Source organism: Lynx canadensis, chromosome E2, assembly GCF_007474595.2.
Source record: "Lynx canadensis isolate LIC74 chromosome E2, mLynCan4.pri.v2, whole genome shotgun sequence".
Taxonomy (NCBI): Eukaryota; Metazoa; Chordata; class Mammalia; order Carnivora; family Felidae; genus Lynx; species Lynx canadensis.
This window is the reverse complement of record NC_044317.1, coordinates 43,635,612-43,658,330: the sequence shown is the minus strand read 5'-3', so window position 1 is coordinate 43,658,330 and position 22,719 is coordinate 43,635,612. Positions and strand designations below refer to the sequence as shown.

The 22,719-nt window shown below is 47.7% G+C and overlaps 1 protein-coding gene and 1 long non-coding RNA gene across 6 annotated transcripts; one reads left to right on the top strand and one right to left on the bottom strand.

Annotated features, from left to right (window-relative positions):
• Positions 1-237: 237 nt before the first annotated feature.
• On the top strand, positions 238-920 carry LOC115502577. Its single transcript, XR_003965132.1, has 2 exons — positions 238-337; positions 558-920. It is a non-coding gene; the product is annotated as an uncharacterized LOC115502577 (long non-coding RNA).
• CD22 (CD22 molecule) lies at positions 616-11,922 on the bottom strand. 5 transcript variants are annotated; one of them, XM_030298078.1, is made up of 14 exons: positions 11,862-11,922; positions 9,524-9,654; positions 9,002-9,379; positions 7,769-8,062; positions 6,404-6,670; positions 6,012-6,275; positions 4,901-5,158; positions 4,426-4,689; positions 4,085-4,348; positions 2,500-2,596; positions 2,280-2,355; positions 1,985-2,109; positions 1,719-1,806; positions 616-1,411 (listed from the first exon to the last, which is right to left on the bottom strand). In XM_030298078.1, the coding sequence occupies exons 2-14, from the start codon at positions 9,630-9,632 to the stop codon at positions 1,280-1,282; spliced, it is 2,616 nt and encodes an 871-aa protein (XP_030153938.1). In that variant the 5' UTR covers positions 9,633-9,654; positions 11,862-11,922; the 3' UTR covers positions 616-1,279. The 5 variants fall into 5 exon arrangements, with proteins under 5 accessions (XP_030153938.1, XP_030153939.1, XP_030153941.1 ...); XM_030298079.1 differs by having other exon boundaries at positions 9,599-9,654; XM_030298081.1 differs by lacking the exon at positions 6,404-6,670.
• Positions 11,923-22,719: the final 10,797 nt, after the last annotated feature.

Sequence of the window (22,719 nt, the reverse complement as noted above, 5' to 3'; positions counted from 1 at the left end):
TTTGGCTATTGTGTTAAGTTTCTTATAATGTGACTCCAGCATATGTATGATTGTACCTCACTTCCTCTCTCTCTCTTTTTTTTAAGTTTGTTTGTTTTGGAGAGAGAGAGACAGAGAGAGAGAGAGAGAGAGAGCGTGCGCATGACTGGGGGAGGGGCAGAGAGAGAGGGAGACACAGAATCTGAAGCAGGCTCCAGGGTCCAATCCAGCAGCACGGAGCCCTATGCGGGGCTTGGACCCACGAACCGAGAGATCATGACCTGAGCCGAAGTTGGACCCTTAACCGACCGAGCCACCCAGGTGCCCCTTTCACTTCCTCCCTTGAACCGCCTGCACGGTAGGTAGTGGCACCTCCATTTTACAGATGAGGAAACTGAGACTCAGATAAACTTGGTGAACTTGCCCAAGATCACTCAGCTGGGCAAGCAGAAGAGTCAAGACTCAGACTCGCACTTGTCTGCCGGCCGGGCCAGTGTACCGTTTGCAACAAGACAACAGACTCCCCAGTCCGCTGATTCGGTCCTGAGGTTACCTTGACTCCTTTGCCTTCTCCCCAGGCCCCGCGATGCCCTCTTCATCTCCCGGTCCTCACCCTGACTCCACAGGCATGGGTTCTTTGAAGTGCTATCCGAGCTGTTTTTATTGTGCAGCTCTGTGTTTGTGACACGTCTGTCCACACCAGCGTGTGTCTCAGACCACAAGACCCCTGAGGCGTGGGGCTCAGCAGCGTAATCCTCTCCACGTGGAATGCCTCGCCGACACGTGGAGGAGCAACCAGCGGGCCAGCAAGTCTTTCTCCCTCATTTCTGTCCCTCCTTCCCTGGGCTTTGCCCCAGAGGCAGACATTAGGCATAGAATTAGTGAGGGGACTTTCAGAGCAGGGGTAAGGGGGCCAAAGGGATGGAGAGGGGAAGAAAAAAGTATAGTAACAAGCCAACCCCAGCAGGGACACGGCCAGCTGGGGATGGGTGGTGGCAGATGGCGGGGGAGGGGTGTGGGGGGGGCGCTGTACGGTGCAGGCTAGGTGTTTAGATGACTTTCTGGGTGGAAAGGAGAGCGGGCCAGGAGCAGGCCTTTGGGAGGGCCAGGGCCCCCGGCGTTGAGAAGGAAGGCTGTCTCTGGGCGACGCACGAGGTTCTGTGCGCTGGCTGGGGTTTCAGTAACCGTGCGAGTGTGCCTGCGCGTGTGTGTGGAGGGGAGGCTGGGGCCTGCTGAGCAGCAGGGGCGGGGCCTGGCCCCTTCGGTCCCCTGGCGCCTCTGCTTCGGCGGGTTTGGCTCCTCAGTGCTTGAGGGTCACGTATTCCACCATTTCCTGGGCCAGAGGCCGCTCTCCAATCCCAAGATGAACCAGCTCGGAGTAATGTATCCCCTCGTCTTCCGGACTCTCTGGAACCACGTTCTCATAGTCTCCCTGTAAAAGCCACGGGGTGTAAGGTTGGCTTCCCGGTCGCCAGCCCACCCCCCCCCCCCCCGGTCTGCATTCCCTGCCTGTCCTCTCCTTGGCTCCACCCGGGGGTCCTCCTGTCCACACGCCGGCCACGGTCTGCGTCTCCGACTGGGAGGCGCTGCCCTGGCTCTGACACCTGTGCCTGAGCACCCCTTCCACCAGCAGCCCTGGCCCCCACTGAGGCCACCGAGTCCCTCCCTCCTGGGAGTCACAGCTAAGGCCGGGTCCCCCACCTCTCCCACCCTCACCTCCCACAGCCCCGCCCTCTTACCACTCGATGCTGCTTCTGCACCACGGAGTAAGTGACCGTGTCGTCCCTGTTTGGGGAAGGTCCCTCTGTCTCAGGGGTCCCTGCATCTCTGAGAGGGAGGGCAGGTGGATGGCCGCAGATGAAGTATTTCGCACGAACTCCCCTCCTACTTCCAGCTCCCTTAGACCCTGAGAGCACCCCGGAGCAGGGCCTGGCTCCCGTGCCGGGCACAAAGAGGGCAGAAAGGACACGAGCCATTCCTCCCTCCCAGGACCCTCACTCAGTACCCAGTTATTGGTGCGTCGGCGTCACCGACAGGAAAGCGCAAAGTCGCGTAACTGATGGCATCTTCCATCACCGGATTGTAGCACCCCAGGGAGTGAGGGTCTTCGGAGAGCGGGGCCCTTCGAACCTGGGAGAGAGACGGGGTCTCGGCTCTCACCACTCCATTCTCAGTCAAGACCCCCTCCCCTGGCCTCTGACCCCCACACCTCCCCACGGTGCTCCTTGCATCCCGTCTTCACTTTGTCTCCGCTTGGCTTTACGGTCTGCCCTCCATTTCATCTTTCTCCCATGTCCTACCTTTTTATTCCTCACAAAGAAGCTCTGCCCACTGGAATTTTCCTGGAGCCCCTGCTGGCTCCGTATCTTCTTCCAGCTAAGAAACAAAATCCCGCTCGGTGAGGCTCAGGGGGATGGGAACAGGACTCCGTGGAGTCGGGCATGCGGGGTCGACAGGATGGCTAACGGGAGTCACTCCAGGGAAGGAATCAGGGAGAGACGGGCCTTGGGAGTTGCTCACCTTTTCTGAAGCTTGACTCCCCAGAAGGCCAGGAGGAGGGCGGCCAGGCAGAACCCCACTCCCACGGCCACTCGCCTGCCGATGGTCTCTGGGCTGTCTGGTGGGGGGAAGAGCGACCATGAGTTGGTGACACTGCATCTCTCCGATAACCTCTGGCCTGCAGCATCCGCCTGGAAGGAATCCTCAACCTCTCTGCATGGCCGCTGTCCTTGCCTTCCAGACTCCCCTTCCACACGCAGGGGACGTGATGCAGAGGAAGGGAGAAGCCAGTCCCTGCCTTCGGGGCCCCATGAGGAGGAAAGGGCTGACTCTCCTGGGAAACACCTGTCTTGTGACAGACACAGGTGCACACACAGAGTACGCAGTAAAGGCTACCGCTTGGCCTTACTTATCAGAACGTGAAATCACTTGTTCTTTGACGTAGCAACGCCACGTAGAAATCTATCCTGCCACTGTCCTTCCTGGGGGCCCAGAGCCGGAGACGACACAAGGCCGTAGGGAAGGCACTGAGCGCTTCCGTGCATGGGAATGCACCGACAAGGCAGCCCTGAAGGAAAGAGGCAGGTCTCCGGGGTGTCTGCAAAGTGGAGACCCCAGAAACAGGTTTTTATACAGTACGCTGCATTTCCAAATAACACTGCTCGGGCTGTCTCCCTTCAGCATCCAGCTTTGCAGGGCATGATCCTCTAAATTTAAAACCATGGCTCCAAGTTTAATCTGCAAAAGCACAATAAACAAATTAAATATCTTCCCTGTTGTTTCCAGACCCTTCAGACACGCTGTACATGCGCGGATAGAGGACAGTCTCCAAGTGGTATTGTTATGTGGGGAAACAAAAGAACATCCAGGGCAATGTGTGGGCTCTCTCACGATTTGTGTGACGAAGGGTGTATAGGCCTAGATCTACTTAAGCGTCTTGCGCGTGTAGAACAGCTCTGTGAAGAGAAGCAACCCGCCGCCGGGAGTGAGGGCCTTCAGGGAGAGGGTCGAGTTCTCAGGGAGAAAGAAGGGAGAGGGGTCTTGCTACCATTTACCCCCTCATGCTGTTTTAGCTTTACCTTGTCTTAAAAAAAAAAAAAGCTAGGGGCGCCTGGGTGGCGCAGTCGGTTAAGCGTCCGACTTCAGCCAGGTCACGATCTCGCGGTCCGTGAGTTCGAGCCCCGCGTCGGGCTCTGGGCTGATGGCTCAGAGCCTGGAGCCTGTTTCCGAGTCTGTGTCTCCCTCTCTCTCTGCCCCTCCCCCGTTCATGCTCTGTCTCTCTCTGTCCCCAAAATAAATAAACGTTGAGAAAAAAAAAAAAAAAGCTAAAATCCCAAAAGATAAAAAGAAGCAGCCTATCAAGGGTGAGACAGGTAGAGACAGAGAGGGACCCAGTAAGAGCTCAGGGTGTCTGGAAGGCGGGGGGCAGCCTGAGAGGGAGCCCTCCTAGACAGAGTCAGGAGTGACGGGGAGAACGGGGAAGACAGGTGAGTGTGGGGGGCCAAGGGGGGGTGCCTGGGAGTGACGCACCAGGCTGCCCCCCAGGACTGGGGCGGGGGAAGGAAGGAGAAAGAGGGGTCAGAGAAGAAGAGGGAAGGAGCCTTACAGTAGACAGTGAGGGTGCTGGGGGTCGACTGGCCCATGCCCAGCCGGTTGATGGCCTGGCACCGATAGGCTCCTGAGTGCTGGACCTTCACAGGATCCAGTCTCAGCATCTGATCATAATGCTGGAGGTTTTGGTTTTTCCAGTCAAACCAGCTATACTGGAAGATGGGAGGGTTGGCGTCGCCCTCACATGTCAGGACTGCCTTCTTCCCCTCCATCACTTCGTCCTTTGGGCCGATGGACACACGCAGCCTCCTCGGTGCATCTGTAAGGAGAAGCGAAATCAGGATCCAGGTAGCCGGCCACCTGCTCTTCTGTCTGTCGCCAGCTCCAGCCACTCACACAGCACTTGGAGGATCCTGGCCTCAGACATGGTCTGTCCTACGGAGTTGTTGACCAAGCAGTTGTAATTGCCAGCGTCTTCTGGAGAGATGGCGTCAAAGGTCAGTTCTCTTCCCTCCTTCAGAAAGATTCCATTTTTCTTCCAGAAGAAGCGGACGTCTCTGGGGCGGCTACTTGAGAAGTTACATCCAAGGAGGACTCGGTGCCCGGAGTGAATGTCAGAAGGGGGGCTGACCTGCTGGACCCTGACATCTCTTGGGGCATCTGGAGAGCAAGGGCCTCAAGGGGTCAGGCTGACCTCTTGGGCCCCTTTCCCTCTTCTTGTCCCCAGGACTTCCTCTCCCCTGGGCCCTGAGGCCAGACGTTCAGCCCTCAGTTCTCTGTGAAGGTTCTGGCCCAGGCCCCAGTCCCCTCCCCCTTAGAGCCCATACCCCAGCTGGCCCACCTCTCCCATCCCCTTGCCCGCTCAACTCACACAGGACATCCAGGCTGACAGAGGGAGCCCACGAACACCACTGGTTGCAGGCTGCACAGGAGATTGGTCTGGCGTCCCAGGAAACTTTCTCAATTATCAGCACCTCGCGTAATGGTTTTTTCCCGGAGCCTTGGAAGTTCCATTCGTATCGGGTAACTTCGGGATTACTGGAATTGTAGTTACAGGACAGGGTCACATTGTCTCCTTCTCGAATCGGTGTGGGGTTTTGAATCACTGTGGTTACCTCCTTGGGAGGATCTGGGAGAAAACCAGAGAGATGGGCGAGGGAAAGTCAGCTGTCCGTCACTACCTTTCCCGGCGCCCCCCTCTCCCCCACCCCTCCCCCGCATTCACACAGTTCCTAAATTAGCCAAAGGAAGCCCTGTGCTTCCCTCTTGCATCTGTGTGAGGACAGAAACCCCGGCCATTTGGCCTGGCAGACGCCGTGACTTAGAGCTGAGTGATCGTGGGCCGCGGGACTCAGTTTACTTACCCATCAGGTGGGGTCCCAAGAGTACCTAACCTTGTAGGATCATTGCGAGGACGAAATGAGCTGAAGCAGCCAGGGCAGAGCAAATGCTTAGTAAACGCCGCTGCCGCTGGGTCACGCGCTGTCTAGGTGTTTGGGATTGGAGCGTCCCCATCAGAGTATCTGGCTCAGACTCTGACATCCCAGGGTCCGAGGATCAAACCTATGGATCCTCTCTGTCCCGGGCTCAACTCACTGACACGATTCGCCGTGTTAAACAGGGTCTGACCTCCGATGGGGAGGTAACGAGACATTTTGCTCCAGTTCTCCTCTGACACATCAGGCCCCCTCCTGGGGCTCAGCCACTGCCTCGTGATGCCGAGTCTCCGTGTCCCTCATGGGGCCCTGGCATCTTGCTTTCGTTCATTCGACAAACATCTACCGAGCACCTACCACGAGCCAGACCCTGTTCTGGTGCTGGGTGTACAACCGGGGACGACAGCGAGGCACCCACCCCAGGGGCTTACACGTTGAGAGACCCCGGCCTCTGCTTGCCGCCCGCTCGAGGACCCAGGAATCCCCTGTGCTCCATTTCCCTTCCTCCTTCTCCCTCTAGAACCCAGAAGCCCTGTGACTACTCACACTGGACATCTAACTCAGCTTCCCCGCCAACTTGTCCAGTACCAAGGCTGTTTTCAGCCAAGCAGGAATAATACCCAGCGTGCCCGAGGAAGACCGCTGGGATCTGGAAGGTCTTGCTTGTCCTTCCGGGTACTTGTTTCTTATCGTGATACCAGGTGTAATTTGTTGGAGGAGGATTGGCCGGTGACACACAAGTCATCTGTACTTTACTTCCCTCCTTAGCTGGTGAGGGGAGGATCTCAACCCTGGAAGATTCCGGAGCATCTGGAAAAAGCCCGCAGGGGCAGAGGAAGGAGGTGAGCCAGGGCCTCCCTTGCTCACCTCTCAAGGGCCTTCGTTCCACCCCCTGCTAACTCCCTGCCTGCCCCCCTCCCAGCTCCCAGGAGGCTCACAATATACTTGAAGGTCCACTTCTTCCGACTGTCCTAAGCCTATTTCATTGGAGGCCTCACACTGGTACTTCCCACTCATCTCCTTGGTCACAGTGGACAGAGTCAGCGTGAGTGTCTCCTGCTCCCTCAGCAGGGTCCCATCCTTGAGCCAGGCTATATTCTGGTAGCCGGGGTTGCTGCTGAGGACCTGGCACGTCATGGTCACAGACTCTCCCTCTGTTACGATGGCTTCTCTGGGGGTGGCCTCAATCTTCAACTTTGGGGCATCTAGAGGAGCAGGGGGCGCAGTGGGAGAGGGGGTGGGACCTCTCAGAGGGTGTATCGTGGTGGGAAGTTGCAGGGCTTTGATTCTGATAAAGCGGCAGTTAAACGTAGTGTGTGCATGTGTGCGGCCACTCGCGTGACCCTCGTCCACCGGGGGTGGGCTGGCCCCAGCATCCAGGTGACTCTCACAGACTCCTAACTTGTCTCTGCTCTACGCACGCCCCCGGCTCTCCAAAGTTCTAGTCACCGGCAACCAGCAGCCTTCCTAACACTGTCGCTCGGACTTTGTTACTCCCCTGCTTGAAACCATTGCGTGGATTCCACGCTCAGAATACAACCCCAAACCCTGCTGCAGCCCGTGAGATCTGCCCTTGGCCCTCCTTTCCTCCCGCTGGGCCCCCTGCTCTGTCGCAGGCACACCGAGCTCCTACCTCGAGGCCCTCGTCCTCGCTCTTTCCTCTTTCTGGAATCTTCTCGCAAATGAACATCTGCGTGCCCCAGTCTTTCCCTTCCCTCAGGTTCACCTTCCTCAGAGAAGCCTCTATCCCTCCCTCCCTCTGCCCTTGCCCGGCTTTATTGGCCCCCACTACACTTATCCCTGCCTACAGTTAAGTTCTCTGTTTCCTTGTTACTCTGTTTCCTGTTTGTCTTCCCCACTGCCATGCCAGCTCCAAGTGGGCAAGAAGTTTGCTCACCGCCAGAACAGGGCCTGACACCTGGGAGGCACCCAGTAAATATTTATTGGATGAATGAATGAATGAGGCACGAACAATGATGTGAAACCGCCTCTTACCCCGCCCACCACCTCCCCCTCCCGTGTAACCACGTGATCTCAACTTCGTGTCATGGCTCGAGGATATTCAAGTATTTTATTCTGTTAGATAGACCAAAGCAGATGCTAAGATGAATCCGTTCCCTGAAACACTGGGGCTTGATAACGGGGGTGGGGTGGGGGTGGGGGTGTCGGGGCCTGGGGGGTGGTGGAGAGCATGATGCCCGTTTCCTTCTATGTAGGTGCCTGGCACCCTTGGTGCCCTCGAGGGCCGGAAGAGAAGAGACAAGACCCTCGTCCTTCCCCGGGGGGCCCTGGGGGACACTCACGCTTCACATCCAGCCCCACGCTTTCCTCGGAGAGTATCCGCTCTGCTCGGGGGTCCCAGAGCTGGCAGGAAAGATTCTTGCCGTGGTGAGTCCACTGCGGCTGGAAGGTGAGCTTGCTCTGTGTGGACACGGTCTTGGTGGTCAGGAGGGTGGAGGTGACAGCAGGCTCCTCCAGGGACCACTTCAGCTGGATCTGGTACCCAGGACAGGAGAAATTCAGCGAGCAGGTCAGAGTGACTTCCTGGAACTCCTGGATTTCTGGAGGGAGCTGGATGTGAGGTGAGAGAGGCGTCTCTGCAAAAGAGTAGGGGGCCGTGCTGGGGGCCTGGGAGAGCGAGGGCCCGTGTGCCAACCTCTCACACCTGCCTTTACACACCCCCAGCCCCAGGTAACCCCTCAGGAGCCCCTCGCCGGTCCCTTCCGCCTCTGCACCTCTCTCCCGGCCGCCTTTCTCTGCTTTGAATCACTTTTGCTCGGCGGAAGCACTCTCTCTTGTGAATGCCGCCGCTCCTGAGGAATCCTGTATTCTATTTCATACGTACCTCGTGCCCCCTCCCTGATGTTTGCTCTCTAAACATTTTTGACATGGCTCCTCCATCCCAAATGAATGTTACCGGTTTAGGTCCCCACGCCTTTCGTGGCTTTGCCGACAAGCCTGCGTTTGTAATGGCCTCCACACTGGAGACCTCCAGCGTGGCGCTCCTTCAGTGGATGCCGTTAGTGGGCCTGTGTGTCTCCGGCTCTCCCCGGGGCTGGGCCACCCTGAGACGACAGGTCTGAAACCACAGCTCTCACCCCCGTGTAGCTGCTTAGACCCCCCCCCCCACCTCCCCCATCACCACGGAAGACACAGGCTGTGGGGTGGAGGCCCCGGGCCCGTGCTTGATTCATCCCCTACATGTGTCTCATTTAGCCACGAAGGCCTAATTAGAATTAATCACCAACATGAAGGCATTGGGAGATTTTGCTTGAAAATCCACATTTCCATCTTCTCGTCAAAAATCAGGCCACCTGGAACCCGGATTCCGGAATGGGCGGGCATTGAGTGGCAGGTGGGAGGCCCGAGGGGAGACCAGAGGTCTGGCCCCAGCCCCAGCCCCATTATCTTGTGCTGCCCGCTCACTCACTGGCACCTCCGGCCTGGCTTGCCACCCCTGTCCCAGGGGCTGGGTGTTTTCCACCTCCCTTCTTGCCCGAAACCGAGGCAGAGAACCCCATCCCCCAGGGCCTTACCAGAGACGTTGAGGTCTATTTTCTCCATCCATTTGTCATTCTTCGTTGTCACTCTCAGCCCAAGCCAGCCACTGTCATTGACGGACACAGGGTGGATGTGTATGGTGCAGTTGGACTTTTTGTCTCCCAGGAATTGAACCCTCTCCCGGTGAGGCAGAGTCTTCCCAGCCTTCGTGGTATCGTACAGGATGGTCCCACTGAAGTCCTTGCGGGTCTCGTCATAGTGATAGTTGTGGTACAGGGTCAGGTTTTCCAGCATTTGTCTACTCCCTGGAATTTTGTAGTCACAGGGAATCCAGACGCAGGCCCCATCCCAGGTGTAGAGGGTGTGGGGGTGCTCAAACTTCCATTGAGATGAGTCAGAGAAGGCCAAGTATTCTGGAACCCACCACAGTGATCAAATAACATTATTGAGGGGCATAAAGAGCTTTCAAATGAATAAAGAATCCCCTCTAAAGACACAGGGAGAGAGGAAGGTACACACACACATACCCTGCCTGTCCCCTCCTCCCCAATACTTACTCTTTGCTCCAGAGCTTTCCTCCTCCTCTAGCTCCCACAGACTCCCAGAACCCAAGCCTAGGCCACAGTCCTTACCAAGGAGCAGGAACGAGGGGCCGAGGAGATGCATGGTGCTGTGTCTGAGCAGGAGCCTGGGCCGGGAAGAGTTGTCTTTGAGCCATCTGGTCACTTGCTTCTTTCAGATGGCTTTTCTTGCTCACCCACCAAACTCCAACCCCTCTTCCCTGATCCCAGTAGAACCATGTCTGCTTGCCTTGCAGGATGTGAATTCTGGATGTTCGTGGGGCCTTTTGTAGGTATGTCATGTCTATTCTCTCAGCCTAAGAACTCTGTAAGACTAGCCTGTCTCTCTTTCTAGCCCTCCTTCCTTTCTTCCATCCATCCTTCCATCCATCCTTCTATCCATCCATCCATCCATCCATCCGTTCATCCATCCATCCATCCATCCATCCATAATTTTACAAACTTCCTGCCCAGCTCTCAGGCTTTGAGTGGCACCAGACTCCTGAGTGCCTTGAATTCCAGGCCTGGGGTAACTTGAAGCTCACCTTGAGGCAACTAGTGAAGGTTCTTATATGGGGGAGAGCCATGATCAAAACTTGATTTTTAAAGACCAGGAGCAAAATAACTCTAAAACTAATAAGTGTGATGCCAGGAGAGCATTTAGAGGGGTCTGGAAGGACTTTGGAGAATGTGGTCCAAGGGTCCCACTCAGATACCCTTGGGGGCTGGGTAGAAAACATAAATCAACCAGGTGGGAACAAAGGTCATGCCTTGGGTAAAGACAATGACTGTCCCAGTCCCAACCAATTGTTGCCAAGTGGGAATGTGAGCTCAGCACTGCCTGATCTTCCAGTGCTTTAAGAGAAATAAGCTGGATTTTCCTGTGAAATGTCCTGCTTTCATCAACAAACAAACAAACAAGCAAACACGGTGCTGGCCAGTCTGCGGGCTGAAGGCAGTCCAAGGGCCCCCAGTTTGCGCATCTGTCCCTCTCTGATCAGTGAGTTTGTGTGCCACCTTATTAGACTTTTACATAGAGTTACATTTACATAGAGTTAAATTTAAGCCCCAATTTGCATGACTGGGCCCCTCCGTGCGGGTCCCTCTGGAGTTAGCAGGATGTGTGACAGAGTGTGTCTCCGGTCTCAGGGCAGACCTGCACCCCTCCCACCTGCCCTGCCAACATTTCCCACGCATCAAACACCCCTCACCCCCTGGGGCTGTTTATCTCCTCAGGCTGCATGGCTCATGCCAAATGCTGTTGGGTGTCTGGTACCCGGAGGCGTGGGGGAAGCTAGGCTGCTTGCTGAGCAGGAAGGAGGGGTCTGTCCCCAGGCATTAGTGTCTGTGCTGGCCTGGCCGGGGCTCGGGCTCGGGTTAGGGGTGAGGGGTCTGAACTGGGACAGACTCTCCAGGTAGAAGTGACACCAGCTCTGCAGGTGCTAACAGAGCTACACGCAAAAACACCTTCAAGGCCACGTCCACTTGAGAAAAGCTGGGTGAAGAAGGTAAACAGAATTCTTTACCGTGGGTCTTTCTGGTCCCTTATAATCAGCTGTGTGTGCATCACACATCTGCCGACACGGGGGCCAGAGCACAGTACGGTGCAGTACGTTGCCCACGCTTTTTTAGCCATGGAACCGATTTTACGTTTCCCGTGAGAAACTTGGCAGGGCTGCAGGGTCAGCGTTTTGAGGGATGCGCTGCGGGTTCCCTTTGGGTTTCTGCAAGAGCTGTGGCAGGGGCTAGATTCCATTCTCTGGGACAAAGACCAGCCTCCAGTAGCCGGACCATTGTGCCCCTTCTGCCGCCAGCCGCCAGTCACACCTTCATGGGGGAATGCCTTGAGAGCACCAGGATGAGGGGGAGAGGGCACTTCTCAGAGCAGAGCTACGTGCTCGCCCCCGGCAGCTCCAGGCAGTCGCTGGGACATAAGAAGTGGGACCTTAGACCTGGAATCGGAAGGCTGCTGAGACAGGGTGGGGCGTGGAGGCTGGGGACAATAGGCATTAGGCACAAAGGCTCAGGATAAGGCCATGCTACCCAGACCCATGGTGGCCTGCTCGACATAGGCCTGCTGAGGGCCTTGCAGGATCTCAGAGCCGGCCTCCCTGAGTCCATTCTTCCCTCCTGGGCATCTGGTGACCCATCCTATTCTCAGAAGACTCCACAAGCCCATCAGAGGGCATGCTCAAAGATGGGGGTCTACATCCTGTTGATACATGGGTAAGGGGAGGGTCCCCGCTGTGCTCCCAGCCCCAAGAACTGTGCCTGGCACACAGCAGCTGCTCCGTGCCGGCATGCTGAATGCAAAAGAGAGCAAAATAATTTTTACCTGTTTCCTCGTGTCTTCCCTCTTCAGGGACCTTGGCAGCATCTGAGAGTGAAAGGGGAAGCACAGCGAAGGATTTTCACCCTCCTTGGCCCCACCCCCTGCCCCTGTGTGACTCTCAGGGCAACCAAGAGGCATGGTGAAGTGGGGAGGGGGGAAAAGAGGCCATGAGGGCAACTTGGGCTTGGAATCAGCTTGAAAGGAACACTCAAGTACCTACGGTCAGTTTTTAGGTTCGGTGTATGGAGTTTCTACATCAGATAGTTTCAGAGCTAGTCCCTCCACAACTTCCTCTCTATCCAGCTCTCAGGAAATGCTGATAATTTAGGCCAAGCAGATTAGAACCACCAGCCTGCTGAAAAAGGCACAAGGCAATATGAAAGTGTTGGTAGTTTAGTGACACCATCCAGTTATTCTCATTCCTATTACTTTCTCTCCAAAGGCCAGAATGGTCGGGAAATCTGATCACTTACACCGATGCTCCAGCAGCTCCTGAGGGTTGAGGGAAGAGCTCACAGTATCAAAAGGAAAAAAGATAACTTTCATGGAGTGTTCTTGAATGGGCAAGTCTTGAGACTAGAAACTTACCACTTTCATCAGGCTTCTAGTCTGTGAGTGTCTTGAGACCAGACCCAGACATCAGGCAAAGCCATTCAAATCCTGCAGATGGTCAGGGAAGTCTCTGAGAAATCTTCACCCTGGTATCATCAAACTCTACTGACTACCAGCCACTGAGAAAGGAACAGAAAAGGGGAGGGGCTTCTGGGTGGCTCAGTCGGTTAAGCATCTGACTTTGGCTCAGGTCATGATCTCACGGTTCATGAATTTGAGCCCCGCATTGGGCTCTGTGCTGACAGCTCAGAGCCTGGAATCTGCTTTGGATTCTGTCTCCCTCTCTCTCCCCAAAATAAATAAACATTTAAAAAACAAACAAAAAAAGAAACAGAAAAGGAACAACTTATTCAAAAGACAGTAATGTTATGGGAAGGTATATTCTTCCCTATTTCTTCTGCTAAGAACAATTAAAAACTCTGGATGTTATAAAATAAGCATAAGAAGACACTGAAAGATTGAGAGAAGGCACACTGGTTAGGGACCTTGGGACCTGAGGAATGATATGACCATGAATTCTCTGGGTTTTCTCTTCGCTTCATCTATCCCAGACTGAATACTGAAGAAGCAAGCAACTGGAAATGACAATGAGCACAGACAAAAAAAAAAAAAAAAAAAAAAGTTGCAGCAAAACTCTGCTCTTCTAGCTAAAGAACCAAGAAAGGGGCAGCCCAGAAAGACAGAAATCTTTCATTCAGTAACTGCTCTACTCCAGCGAAATGTCACAGAAAAACCTGCTGCTTCACTTCTACCCCTGACAGCAAAGGCTGAGTGGGACCCTAAACTTTCACCCTTGCCAGGCCACGCCCCCATACCACATCTGAGTGGTGCCAGAGGAGGCTGAGTGTGGGGCTGGGCCCTCCAGCCCCTCTGGGCTCTTTCTCCCCACAGTGTCAGTAGAAACCCTGTGATGAGACATCATACTCCTCATTGGAGTGGTGTAAAAGGAGGTCTAGGGGAGAATCAGGACTTTCATCATCACTCAGTGATCATAAGCCCAACTTCTGTGGAATCTGCATGAAAGCCATGTGGAGAGCAATAATGATGTACTCCCTCCCTCTCCTAGTCAAGATGGTATTAATAGATGCATAATGGGGAACCTGATCTTTCACCCCTGCCCAGCAATGAGAAAACTTCACACACACACACACACACACACACACACACACCAGCTGTCAAGAGAGGCTGAGTGGAGAACCTGAACTTCTACCCCCATTTGGCAATAATGAGGCAGTGCCCCTGTTCATTTCACTGGAACAGTGTCAGGGGAAGTTTGCTAAAACACTGATTTAAATAAGATCCAGTCCCATAAATAATACCCAAAATGTCCTGGTTTCATTTGAAAATCACTCAGCCTACAAAGAACCAGGAAGTTCTCAAACTGAATGCAAAAAGATAATCAACAGACACAAACACCAAGATGACACAGATGTTGGAATTATCTAACAAGGATTTTAAAACAGCCATCATAAAAATGCTTCAGTGAGCAATTACAAACATGTTTGAAACCTATTGAAAAAAATAGAGTGTCAGCAAAGAAATAATAAAGAATCAAAAGGAAATTTTAGAACTAAAAGATACAATAACGGAAATTAAAAGCCCTAATGAATGAGCTCAAAAACAGAATGGAATATGGAACATTAGAAATTACCCAATTTGAAAACCAGAACAAACTGAAGAAAAAAAAAAAAGAAGAAGAAGAACAGAGCCTCAAGGACATGTGTGGCTAGTATAACAAAAGATCTAACATTCATGTCGTAGTCTCAGGAGAGGAGAAAGAGGGTGAGCCTGAGAAAATATTTGAAGAAATAATGGCTGAAATGTTCCTAATTTGACAAAACAAACAAAAACCATATTATCTACAGATTCAAGAAGCTGAGTGAATCCCAAACAAGATTAACCCAAAGGAATCCATGTCAAGACACATACTAGTCAAACTTATAGAAATTAGACAAAGAAAAAATCTTGAAAGCAACCACAGAGAAATGATGCATTACCTACAGGGAGAAAACCCATTCAAATGACAGTAGATTTTGTATCAAAAAGGTGATAAGGTGATAAGAAAGGTGTTATGAAAGTGAAACAGCATCTCTTAGATACTGAAAGAAAAGAACTATCAACCCAGAAATGTATATCTATCCTTCAGGAATGAAGGGGAAATCAAGACATTCTCAGATGAAGGAAAACTAACAGAATTTTTAACCAACAGAGACCCTAGAAGAGTGGCTATAAGGGAATCTTCTAAACAGAAAGAAAATTATTTAAACATTAAAAAAAAATTTTTTTTTGAGAGAGAGAGAGAGACAGAGCGCGAACAGGGAAGAAGCAGAGATGGGGAGACACAGAATCTGAAGCAGGTTCCAGAGACCAACGTGGGGCTCAAACTCATGAACCATGAGATCATGACCTGAGCCAAAGTTGGACGCTCAACCGACTGAGCCACCCGGGAGCCCTTGAAAGAAAATGAATTTTTTTTAAAAGAAATTTTGGAACATCAGAAAGGAGGAAAGAAAATGGAAAGAGCAAACCTATGGGTAAATACAAAGGACTTTCCTTCTCTTCTTGAGTTTTCCAAATTATGTCTGGCAAAGCAAAATCTATAACACTGTGTAATGCCGTTCTCAGTGTCTGTAGAAGAAATATTTAAGATAATTATAAATGGGAGAGGGTAAAAGGATGTAAAGGAGGTAAGGTTTCTATACTTCACTTGAGCTGGTAAAATTTTGAAACCAGTAGACTTTGATAAGTTCTATATAATGTAATGCTTAGATCAACCACTAAAACACTATACAAAGTGATATATTAAAAAACACTATAGATAAATCAAAATGGAATTTTAAAAATTGTTCAAGAGACCTACATGAAGGTAGGAAAAAAGAAAACAAAGAAATTAAAAATTGAGAGAACAAAAATAAAATAAAAATAAAATGACAGGCTTAGGCCTTACCATGTAAGTAATTACATTAAATGTAAGTGGTGTAAATACACAAATGAAGACAGAGATTGACAGAGTGAGTTAAAAAAATGACCCAACTATATGCTGTCATAAGAAAATAACTTCAAATGTAATTAGACAGGCAAGTTGAAAATAAAATGATGTAAATTAATCAAAAGAAAGTAGAGTTCTTCAAAACAATTAAAAATAGAACTACCATTATGTATGAGCAATTCCACTTCTGGGGTATTTATCTGAAGGAAATGAAAACACTAATTCAAAAAGATATGGCACCTCCAAGTTCACTGCAGTATTATTTACAATACCTAAGACATAGAAGCCTCCTAAGTGTGCATCAGTGAATGAATGGATAAGGAAAATGTGATGTGTGTATATACAATGGAATATTACTCGGCCATAAGAAAGAAGGAAATTTTGCCATTTGTGACAACATGGATGGACCTTAAGGGCACTATGCTAAGTGAAATAAGTCAAACAGAAAGACAAACACTGCCTTAACTCCCTTATATGTGGAATCTAAAAAACAAACAAAATGAACTTGTAGATACAGAGAACAGATTGGTGGTTGCCAGAGGCAGAGGATGGGGAGGTGGTCAAAAAGGGTGAAGGTGGTCAAAAGGTACCAACTTCCAGTTATAAAATAAGTCTTGGGGTGTAATATACGGCATAGTGACTATAGTTAATAATACTGCTATATTTGAAAAATTCTAAGAGAGTAGATCTTAAAAGAAAAAAATTATAACTGTGTGTGGTGATGATGGATGTTAACTAGACTTATTGTGGTGATCATTTCACAATATATATAAATATTAAATAATGTTGTACACTTGAAACTAATGTTGTATGTCAGTTATATCTTAATTTAAGAAAAGTAGACTTCAGAACAAAGAAAATGACCAAAGCTAGGGAGGGATGTTATAAGGAAAGGGTCAATCCACCAAGAAGACATAGCAATGCTAAATGTGTGTGTACCAAACAACACAGCTAAAAAATACATGAAACAAAAACCAATAGAAATGAAAGGAGAAATAGACAAAGCCACAGTTATAGTTAGAAACTTTAGCATCCCTCCCTCAACAAATGATAGAGCAACTAGACATTAGAATCAGCAAGGATATATAAGAACTCAAGAACACCATCAACCAACAGGATCTAGTTGACGCTCAAATGATGTAATACACATTCTTTTCAAGAATCCATGGAACGTATACCAAGATAAACTAAATTTAGGGCTATACAACAAGACTTAGAAACTTTGAAATAATTGAAATCTTGTAGAGTACATTCTCTAACCATAATAGAATCAAACTAGAAATGAATAACAGAAAAATCTCTGAAGACTTGGAAACTAAACAGCACACTTCTAAATAATATATGTGTCAAGGAGGAAATCTCAAGGGAAATATAAAAAATACATTGAACTGAAAGAAAACGAAAATAAAACTTATCAAATTTTGTGGTACACAGCTAAGCACAGGAGGTAAATTTATAGAACTAAAGGGTTACATTAAAAGAAGAAAAGTCTCAAATCAGTAATAAAAGTCTCCATCTCCAGAAGCTAGAAAATAAGAGAAAAATAAACCCAAAGCAAGCATAAGGAAGGAAATAATATACATAAAGGCAGAAATCAATGAGACTGAAAACACAGAAATAATAGAGAAAATTAAATATCTGTTTCACTGAAAAGACCAATAAAATGGACAAATCTCTAGAAAGGCTGACAAAAAAAGAGAGAGATGACAAATTGCTAACATTAAGAATGAATGGGGCATGGGGGCACCTGGGTGGCTCAGTCGGTTAAGTGGCTGAATCTTGATTTTGGCTCAAGTCATGATCTCATGGTTTGTGGGATCAAGCCCTGGGTTGCTTGGGATTCTCTCTTCTTCTCTGTGTCCCTACCTTGCTTAAGTGCTCACACAAGCTCTCTCTCTCTCTCTTGCTCTCTCTCTCTCTCTCTCTCTCAAAATAAAGAAATAAACTTAAAAAAAATAATGAAATGGGATACCACTACAGGTCCTGCAGACATCAAAAAGGTAATAAGAGAATGCTATGAACAACTCTATGCACATAAATTTCAAAACTTAGATTAAGTGGATCAATTCCTCAAAAAGTAAAAACTACCCCTCCAGATGTCAGTTAGGTAATTTGTAGAGCCCTATAACTACTGAGATAATTTAAAACATGAAAAAGAAATCTCCAGGCACATATGGCTTTACTGGAGAATCCTACCCAATGTGTAAAGAAGTAACACCAATTCTACATAATATCATTCAGAAAACAGTAGAGGGAACACTTCTCAGCTCATTCTGAGAAGCCAGTATTACCCCGAAACAAACAAACAAACAAAAAGACAAAGACATGCAAAGAAAAACTACAGACCAATATTCCTCATGAATATAGAGGCAAAAAATTTTATCAGAATATTAGCAGATAGAATTCAGCAATATGTAAAAAGAACTGTATACTATGACCAAATGGAGATTATCTGAGGGATGCAAGGCTGGTTCAGTATTTGAGAATCAAACAATGTAATCTTATATTAATAGGATAAAGAAGAAAAATCACATGATCATATAAATTGTTGCAGAAAATTTTAACAAAATCCACACCCATTCACAATAAAAACTCTCTGAGAACTAGGAATAGACAGGAAATTCCTCCACTTGATAATCTGCAACTAACTTAAAAAAACTAAAATTGGCCTACCAACACTATAAGACTGAATATTTTCACCCTAAGGTGTCTACAATCACCACTCTACTGAATACAGTACTGGAAATTCAGCAAGGTTGCAGAATACAAAATTAACACAAATATTAGTCATTTACTCACTTTTTTAATACTGACAATAATCATGTGGAAACTGAAATGTAAAATACAATTCCATTTATAATGGCTTTTTAAAAAGACATAACTAGATGTAATAAATCTAACAAGACATATATAAGACTTGTATACTGAAAATGACAAAACACTGCTGAAAAAAATAAAAGAAGACCGAAGTAAATACTATATTCATGAATCAGAAGATTAAACATGATAAAGATGTCAATTCTCCTCACATTGATTAAACAGATTCAATGCAATTACTTTCAAAATCCCAGAAAAAATTTTTGTAGCTATAGACAAAATTATTCTTTTTTCTAATGTTTATTTATTTTGAGAGAGAGAGAGAAAGCATGAGCAGGGTAGGGGAACAGAGAGAGAGGGAGAGAATCCCAAGCAGGCTCCGTGCTGTCAGTGCAGAGCCCAATGCAGGGTTCGATCTCACAAACCGTGAGATCATGACCTGAGCCAAAATCAAGAGTTGGACACTTAACCGACTGAGCCACCCAGGTGCTCCTAGACAAGATTATTCTAAAGTTTATGTAGAAAGACAGAGAACTAGAATAGGAAACGTTTCTGAAAAAGAAGAATAAAGGGGTGGTCACTCTACCCCGATTTCAAAGCTTATTATAAAGTAATGTGCAGTAATCAAAACTGTGTGGTATTGGTGGGGGGAATAAATACATAGATAAATGGACTAAAGAACCCGGAAATGACCCCAAACAAGGATGGCCAACTAATTTTTTTTATAAAGGAGCAAAAGCAATCCAACGGAAGAAACATAGTCTTTCAACAAATGTTGGTGGAGAGATTGGTTACATCCATAAGCAAAACATGAACCTCAACCCAAACTTCACACTTTGTACAAAAATTAAAGTGGATTATAGATCTGTATGTGAAACATAAAACTAAAACACTTTTAGAAGGTAACATGGAGGGGCACCTGAGTGGCTCATTTGGTTAAGCATCTGACTTTTCTTTTGTTTAATGTTTACTTTTTAAAAAAATTTTTTTCAACGTTTTATTTATTTATTTATTTATTTATTGGGACAGAGAGAGACAGAGCATGAACGGGGGAGGGGCAGAGAGAGAGGGAGACGCAGAATCGGAAACAGGCTCCAGGCTCTGAGCCATCAGCCCAGGGCCTGACGCGGGGCTCGAACTCACGGACCGCGAGATCGTGACCTGGCTGAAGTCGGACGCTTAACCGACTGCGCCACCCAGGCGCCCCTATTTAATGTTTATTTTTGAGTGAGAGAGAGAGAGAGAGAGAGAGCAAGCATGCAGGGGAGGGGCTGATAGAGGGAGACACAGAATCCAAAGCAGGCTCCAGGCTCTGAGCTGTCAGCACAGAGCCCAACCCGGGGCTCAAACACAAGAGCCATGACATCATGACCTGTGCCAAAGTTGAACGCTTAACCAACTGAACCGCCCAGGTATCTGACTCTCGATTTCAGCTCAGGTCATGATCTATAAATTGGATTTCATCAAAATTAAAAATTTGTGTTTGTTTTTGCTTTTGTTTTGCTCTGTGAAAGACCTTGTTAAGACAAGGAAAAGACCAACTACAGACTAGAAGAAAATATTTACATATCTAGAATATATATATGTATGTATATAATTACACACATACACACATACATACACACACACACACACACACACACATATAAAAGCTCAACATTAAAAAACTCAATCAAAAAAAAACTCAATCAAATTAGAAGATGGTGTTAAAAATAAACCAGGAAGTTATTTTACCAGCAAAAATTAGTTTATTCAGGAATAACAGAAAATTGCAATTTGGGACATGCAATTGTATAGGCAAGTCCAACAAAGGAAAGGAACATTATTTTATGGACAAGGAGGAAGTTAAAAGGTGTTGTTTGGAATGAAAGTCCATTGGAGAAAAGCCCAAGTCCAGGGTGATGACAGTTTCTCACTGGCTGAGTTGCAGGGGTGATTGATTTCTTGTAGGAGATGCAATGTGCTTCTTTCCCCTGTTGGGCCCTGTAATTGAGGATTCTTTCCTGTTGATGATTCTTCTTTTGGGGTCTGTAATTGACAGTTCTTCCTGTAATTGGCATTGAGTGGTATGGCTCCCGTTTCTAGCCTGCTCCATTTTAGTGAGGCTTCCTTCTATTAATTTTCACAACAGGCAAAAGACATGAGGAGACATTTCACCAAAGACAATCATATAAAAAATGGTCAGCAATCACTGACCTTTAGAGAAATGCAAATTAAGATCACAATGAGGTAATACTACCACACATCTCTTAGCTGAAATTAAACATAGTGGCAATATCAAATGCTAGAAAGGATGTGCAGTAACTGAATCTTTTATATATTTCTAGTAGGAGTATAAAATTGTCCAGCCACTTTGGAAAACAATCTCAAAACAGTTCCTCAGGTTAAACATAGAATTACCATAGCTCTCTGCACTTCTACTCCTTGGTGTATACCCAAGAGTAAAACATATCCGTCCAGAAATTTGAACACAAATATTTGTAGTGACATTATTCATCAGAGCCAAAAAGTAGGAACAACCCAGGTGTCCATCAAGTGATGAATGGATAAAGAAAATATGGTACATCCATATAATGAAATATTTGGCAATAAAAAGAAATAAAGTACTGATAGATGCTACCACATGGGTGAAGATGGAAACATTAAGTGAAAAAAAGCTGATCACAAAAGACCACATATTGTATGATTCCATTTATATGGAGTGTCTAGAAAAGGAAAATCTATAGAGACGTAAAGTATTTAATGATTGCCTAGGGCTGAGAGGAAATGGGGGGTGACTGCTAATAGACATGGGTTTATTTGGGGGTTGATGAAATGTTCTAATATTGATTGTGGTTGGGGGTGCCTGGTTGGCTCAGTTGGTAGAGCATACAACTCTTGATATCTCGGTCATGAGTTTGAGCCCCACATGTGGTGTGGAGTTTACTTAAAATAAAACATTTTAAAATTGATTGTGGTGAAGGTTGCACACCTCTGTGAATATGCATAAAACCACTGAAGTATACACTTTAAGTAAGTGGATCGAACAGGCAACTAGAAAACAGGCAAAAGTCATGAAGAGATGTTTCACTGAAGGGAAACGTTTCACAGATGGCAAATAAGTGCATAAAAAGATGTTCGACATCACTGGCCATCAGTGAAATGTAAATCAAGACCCTGGTAAGATATCACTACATACCTATTAGAACAGTCAAAATAAAAAATAATAACAATACCATGTGCGGGTGATGATACAGTGAAACTGGATCATTCACACATTGCTGGTGGGAATGTAAAATGGTGAAGCCACTCTGGGAAACAGATGGTGAGTTTCTTGGAAAAATGAACAAAACGCACCACCACATGACTTAGCAATTGCATTCCTAGGTGTTAATCCCCAAGAAATGAAAACTTACGTCCACACAAAAACCTTAACACAGTTGTTCATGGCAGCTTTATTTGTAATAGCCAAAAACTGCCAAGAATGAGCATGTCATGTAGGTGAATGCTTAAATTGTGATCCATCCATACCATGGAGTAGTAATAGCAGAGAACAAGGTATTGACACACACAGCTTGGATGATTCTGAAGGACATCGTACTAAGAAAAAAAGGAAACATCAACCTCAACAGGTCATGTACCATATGATTCCTTTTATGTAACAGACCAAATAAAATGACAAAATGATAGAGATGGAAAACAGATTACTGGTTGCCAGGGGCAAAGGGAAGTGGGCATGACTACAAGGGAAAGCCTTGTGGTAAGGGAGTAATTCTGGATCTTGATTGCAGCGATAGCCACATATATCTAGACATGTGATAAAAGGACTCGGAACTGTATACACACACTCTACTAATGTCACACTCTTGGTTTTGATACTGTACCATAATTGTGTAAAATATGGGCACACAAGACCTCTGTTTTATCTGTGCAACTTCCTGTGAATCTATAATTATTTCAAAATAAAAAGTTCTATTTTTGCAACTTCCTGTGATTCTATAATTATTTCAGAATAAAAATTAAAGTCCCCAGCAATCTCAATGGGGGCTCCAGCTGGGGAACAGGGTCCCAAAGGTCTCTGGCAGGGGACCCACTGGGGACTTAAATCCCTAATCATCACCTAGAAGGAGTGCCTGAGACCTCTGCTGGCCTAACTCCAGGCATCGCTCACAGTCTTGTAACAGGAGGAAACTGGGCAGTAGACTCACAGATGTGCCTCGGTTTCTGGAGACCAAAGGCTTATGGAGAAGGCCAGGGTGGAAGCAGAACTCTATGACTTTGGTGCCTTTACTCTTCTTTCCAACTTTCCTTCCAAAGAGGTAGATAGTCTCCATTTTGGGTGGCCAAGTGTTCTAAATACTTTCTGTATTTATCAGTGATTCCTTCCTGTTGATGATTCTTCCAGTGGGGCTTGTAATTGACAATTCTTCCTGTAATTGACATTGGGTGATGTGCCTCTCCTTT

Coding starts and splice junctions, on each gene's coding strand:
- CD22 (XM_030298078.1), bottom strand. CDS start 9,632: ATGCATCTCCTCGGCCCCTCGTTCCTGCTCCTTGGTAAGGACTGTGGC. Junction 6,671..7,768: donor CGTGGGGCTGGATGTGAAGC/GTGAGTGTCCCC, acceptor CTGCTCCTCTAG/ATGCCCCAAAGTTGAAGATT. Junction 1,412..1,718: donor TGCAGAAGCAGCATCGAGTG/GTAAGAGGGCGG, acceptor TGGCTTTTACAG/GGAGACTATGAGAACGTGGT.